Source organism: Psammomys obesus, unplaced genomic scaffold, assembly GCF_907164565.1.
Source record: "Psammomys obesus unplaced genomic scaffold, mPsaObe1.curated_primary_1811, whole genome shotgun sequence".
Classification (NCBI taxonomy): Eukaryota; Metazoa; Chordata; class Mammalia; order Rodentia; family Muridae; genus Psammomys; species Psammomys obesus.
The window spans coordinates 241-6,093 of NW_026591319.1; the positions used below are offsets into that span (position 1 = coordinate 241).

General features: G+C 40.1%; 1 protein-coding gene across 1 annotated transcript; it reads right to left on the reverse strand.

Annotated features, from left to right (window-relative positions):
* Positions 1-486: 486 nt before the first annotated feature.
* LOC129679137 (isoleucine--tRNA ligase, cytoplasmic-like) lies at positions 487-5,607 on the reverse strand (the record flags this gene model as incomplete). Its single annotated transcript, XM_055610060.1, has 5 exons — positions 487-634; positions 1,993-2,110; positions 3,439-3,521; positions 5,119-5,238; positions 5,451-5,607. Coding segments are annotated over 5 exons (626 nt in total), but the record flags the coding sequence as incomplete, so codon positions are not given.
* Positions 5,608-5,853: the final 246 nt, after the last annotated feature.

Here is a 5,853-nt window from a genome sequence, read left to right on the forward strand (position 1 = left end):
CTATTATTTCTCCAAATCTGCAAGTTTATTTGCTCAAAACCATCATTCATATTTCATATGAATCTCTAAGGACCTAGTTGAGAATATAAGAATTCGCTACCATGGAATAGGGAAATGATATAAAAAAATTACAGTAAAACTGGAAACTATAAAAATCTGTTACTTTCAAACAGAAATCAAACTTTTCAGGCTGCCTTTCTTTTCTATTCTTTCCTGTTCTCTTTCCCACCTGTCTTGTTTTGAGACAGGATCTTGCTAAGCTGTTCAGGGTAGCCTCAAACTCACAATGTCCCTGCCACATACTGTGCTGAGACCTTCCAAAGAGAACAGAAAGGGATGGTGACACACACACCTGTCCTTATAGCTTATCTTCAGCAAAATTTTTGTATGAAATTGTTTGGTCCCAAAACAAGCTTTTTGTAAGCTTTTATAGCTAAATACAATTATTTATCTGTATTAATCACAAGTGACTAGCCCACTACTTACCTCTGATCTTCACGTACTGTATTTCCGGATTGACACACAGTGCAAGGTTACTGGGTAGAGTCCAAGGAGTGGTTGTCCAAGCAACTAAGGATGTGTTTTCATCTTCCTCCAAAGGGAAAGTTACAAATACTGAAGGATCCTGAACATCCTGAAAGACATTGAGGGAAAGCAGTCCTTCACAAATCTGTAAAGGTCATGATAATAAGAATCCGATCTGAAAGGAAACTAAAATAAATTTTCGGATAAAATTGAGCTCGAGTGCCAGGTGATAGTGGCACACACCTTTATTCCCAGCACTTGGGAGGCAGAGGCAGGTAAACCTCCAAGTTGGAGGCCAGCCTGGTCTACAGAGCTAGTTCCACAACAGCCAGAGATACACAGAGAAACCCTGTCTTGAAAAAAACAAACAGACAAACAAACAAACAAGGACTGATGAATGAAAGATTTGGGGGCAGGAAAGAAGACTCAGCCATTAAGAGCTAAGGCTCACAACTAATAAGACAAAAATGGCTGTTTCACTATTACAGTGATCTGAGCTACAGTAAGCACACCATGAGTTAAATAATAAAACTATTTTGGAAAGTAACTATCTCTGCATATTATATTTTTATGTGCTTAAAATATTTTATTAAATATGCATAGCCAATAACAAAGGCAATTAGCAGACAAAAAGGAATCATCTCACTGCACCAGTAAGAATGTGAAAGACCAAATGGGGGCTGGAGAGATGGCTCAGAGGTTAAAAGCACTGGCTGCTCTTCCAGCGGTCATGAGTTTAATTCCCAGCAACCACATGGTGGATCACAACCATCTATACTAAGATCTGGTGCCCTCTTCTGGCCTGCAAGTGTACGTGCAGACAGAACACTGTACACATAATAAATAAATAAATCTTAAAAAAAAAAAAGACCAAATGGAACAGAGAAAACTTACTCTACCATGACAATAAAATTCTTCTGAAATGTAACAATTTCCAAACCTGGGCACAAACAAGATTTCCAAAAAGTTACCATCCCTTTAAAATGAGGGTCCCATAAACCAGCAAAAGTGAAGGCTGAGTACAGATACATAAGACACAAGATAGTTCATGTTCTCAGGGAAGTGTACCAGTGACACAAATCCTGTGCAGCAAAAGAAAGATCGTTAACATGCTCAGCACCTCAGATAAATTGCCTTCCCAATACCTTTAAGAAAGGACATTACAGGTACCAGAGAAGACATAAAGTCGCCAAACGCAGGATCCCTGAAGAACAGCAGCTGAAAAAACTGTCGGAGCAAGACAAGAGCAGGTGCCTGATGTGGCCAAAACAAATAGAATCCATCACTGAAGCCCATGATAAATCCAGTGGGGGAGAAAATATCCTCCATTTTCACCCAGCAGAGGCTCTGAGCAGTGACAGACATCTGGCATCACCAGGCCATGTTGGGAATAACTGGGAATGTTTACCTTAATCGTAATTATCAACAATCACCGCGGGCTGGGCAGGTGTTCCGCATGTCACATACCTTGTAATTCTGGTTTGACTCGAAGTTAGAAAGTGGAGTGCCACATGCAGTGGAGAAGGGCATGACTTTCACGCCTCTGTACACAAGGCCTTTGTCATACAGCTGCTTGAAGACCCACCTGGCAAGCCAAGACATGGAGCTTTACAATTACATAACCAAAATCTAGCGTTCAAACGCAAACCTCTTTGTCATTTCTGTAGTCCTTCTGGTAAAGAAGAAACAATCCATCATTTGGGAGCTTGTTGGCAAGTAACACTTAATGGGTACTTGTAGACTATAAAAGTGCTACTACAGAGGCTGGGCTATTGCTTGGTGGTAGAGAACTTGTCTAGCATGTGCATGCATGGCTGGAGTTCAACCACCAGCCTGGGGTGGAGCTTGGGGTGGAGCCACCATCTACATGGAAAGATGTTCACGGGGATGAAGAAAGGCAAATAAACACTGCCCGGCACCTTATCAATGACATAAATCTGTCCTATCAGCATAAGTATTTTTACACTAAATTCTTAGAGGTATGATAAAACAATTTTTTTTTTAATCAACATCACTAACATTTTGGGACTTCATGTTTTTGTATATTATTTAAACTATGCAACAGGCAGCCTTTATAGAAGCAATTTAAACAGTACAAGCCACACTGATGAGAATGTTTTGGTTTTTTTTTTTTTAAAGATTTATTTATTTATACAATGTTCTATCTGCATGTGTGTCTGCACGCCAGAAGAGGGCACCAGATGTCATTGTAGATGGTCGTGAGCCACCATGTGGTTGCTGGGAATTGAACTCAGGACCTCTGGAAGAACAGCCAGGGCTCGTAACCTCTGAGCCATCTCTCCAGCTCCTGACGAGAATGTTTTAATGAACATATTAAATACAAGATCAATGTTATCTGTTGATTATTCACTTTTCCCAACAGGAAAACACACTGCACTTTTGGGAATCCTTACTAATGTCTGCCTTTTCTTTGGTAAAACCTTCAATAGGATAGTTTAAAATATCCCTAGGGTATTTTCTGTAAGACAAAGTTGCTTTCTTACTAAGTAGCCTTGAACTCATAATCTGCTACTGCTTGAATTTTAAGTATGTGCCACAACCCCTATGCAGTATAACACTCTACACGGGGCGTGGTAGAGTGTTTGCCCAATATGTAAGGGCTTCAAGTAGGATATTCAGCACTGCCAAAAGAAACAAAAAAACCCACCCCTCTCCTATTTGTCAAAATGTCATTTTTATGAAAAAAATATAATAAAATAATGGAGAAGGGGAGTAAATAATTTTTATGGGCTTAGAAAAAGTTGTATGTAGGGATGTGTGTGTGTGTAAGATAAACACATTTGCTCCAAAACCAATTAATGAACTTATAAATAATCTTCAAGCAAGTATACACCTCTGCTCCGACCAGTGCAAGAGAACGTTTCTCATTCCTCCAATTTAAAATAAACCTACCAAACTGATTCCATGAACTGTGGGTACAGCGTTTTGTAGTCATTGTCAAAGTCAATCCATCGGCCAAGTCTGGTAACGGTAGACTTAAAAATAGGAATGTTAGGGTAGCATTAGAATAATATCATGACTATTTTTTATTTTTATTATCATTACATATGACTGACTACTTTGGGAAATCAAAATAATCAATGGTCCAAGTAAACGTATGTCAAACAACACATAAGGCTGACTAGTCTTCTTACCATTCCTTTCTTATACATAGACATTATTTTTAAGTATTTATAAGTTATACTCCCCAGTACTGAGACTATGGGTGTGTGCCACCATGCCCAACAATAATAGTTGATAAAAGTCTTTTGCAATCATTACTTGGCAAACATCAGAGAAATAGCTATTAGCTAGAAGGAATTACCAATATTTGGCCAAAGTTAATGACTAAAAGTATCATAAGAAAAAGCATACTAAAAATAATATTCCCATAAGATACTTATTAACTGCAAAACAAAATCTATACTTCATCAAGGGAAAACTATACAGCCAGACAGCATCTTGATGAAATAAACAATGTGTTGGTTAAGCATGCACAAGCCATAAATTCAATCACTAGTAACCCCCTCCCTGCCTCCCAAAGTGTCACCATCATAAAAGACAAAGAAAGACTAAATGAATGTTCTATATCAAAGGAAATTGAAGACATGCTACTAAAGGCAATGGCTGATCCTGGAGAGACACCCAGGTCAGAAAGATCTGTGCTGCAGGTCAACAGTATTTTGTTCATACTAATTAACTGCTTTTGTGTTACTGCCGATGTCAGCAGCTGGAAATGGTAGATGTAGGGCAGAGGGGATCGCTTCATACCAAGTGGATAGCTATATGCTTTAGCTTATCTCAAAATAAAACACTTTTGGAAACACGGAAGAGCATGGTGGCTCATGCCTTTAACCCCAGCACTCATAAGAGGCAGAGGCAGGTGGATCTCTGTGAGTTCCAGGCCATACTGGTCTGCATAGTAAATTCCAGGCCAGCCAGGACCACACAGTGAGACCCTTCTTAAGGAGGTGTGTGTTGGGGAGGGGGTGTGAGGAAAAAAAAATTTAAAACCAGATCTAGATTTAGGCTGCATTCACCCCATCAGCCATCCCTGTATTAGGCAAGAAGTTAAGTTGTGAGAAACTTGAACTTTGGCTCTCATGGTGATAGAAGTGGACTCTATATGGCAATAAACCAAAGCTACCCAGTGTCGTGACAGAAGAGAGCTAAGAAGAGACACATGGGAGGGGGAATACAACAGCCCACAGGGAAAAACCATGAAGAGAACGGGGCGGGGGGTGCCTGTATCTCCAGCATCCAGACCACTGAGGCCAAAGCACTTACTCAGTGTTAGGCAGGAGACACAGAATGTAACACCAAGAACAAAGGAGACAGGTGGAAAGATGCTTAAGGAGAAGATGACTTTGCAGGAGGACAGAAAAACACTGTAGAGAAAAAAAAGAGACTCCAACGCTGGGATTTAGTACCTACTCATGGGATTCAAGTTTAAAGGCTAACAGAATCCAAGCCCTCTTGTGACACACACTCACGTGGACAGCCATACTTTGGGTAAGGTTTCATAAAAAGGACAACTAGCCATTTCTAGTCCGACCTTAAAGCCACGCCTTCCATTCATTCTTCTGAACATACCTTCCACTCAGCAGAGTATCTCATGACAATTGCTCGGCACTGTTTGTTATACTCTGCGATCCCCATTTTGGCCACATCCTCTGGCCCTTTGATCCCCAGTGTCTTATCAATTTCATATTCCTAAAAAATATTAAGTAAGACAGTATGTTAACAACCATGAAGCAAATACAAGGAAACTACAACAGAAACCAAAATAGCTAGGATAAATAAATAAAAGGAAAAACGCTACAGAGAAACCAAACGATAATTAACAATATGGAAAAGAATTCAGAGGGACACTCTGATATGTTTACAGACAATGAGAAATCACAAGACTGGAGATTCAGACATACCACAGGTAAGCCATGACAATCCCATCCAAATCTTCTGTCCACGTGGAACCCGCTCTGATGAGCATATCTTGTAACTATGTCTTTAATAGTCCCCGCAAGTATATGTCCATAGTGAGGCAGCCCAGTAGCAAAGGGAGGCCCATCATAGAAGGTAAATCTAACAGACAATACAAAAATATATTAAGTCGTTTTGAAATGGCAAAAACTCAGGACATTTTTGTATCAAGTACATAACGTACTAAAATGGTTCGGGGGTGGGGTGGGTGGGAGCAACAGGACTAGAAAATAGACATAATTGATTAGAAATTTACTGGAGGTCCTGCCTTCAGAAAGGCCATTGAGCTAGAGCTGGGGCGGGGGGGAGGGGATTGCTATCAGCCATCCGTTCTTCATTATCTCCAAG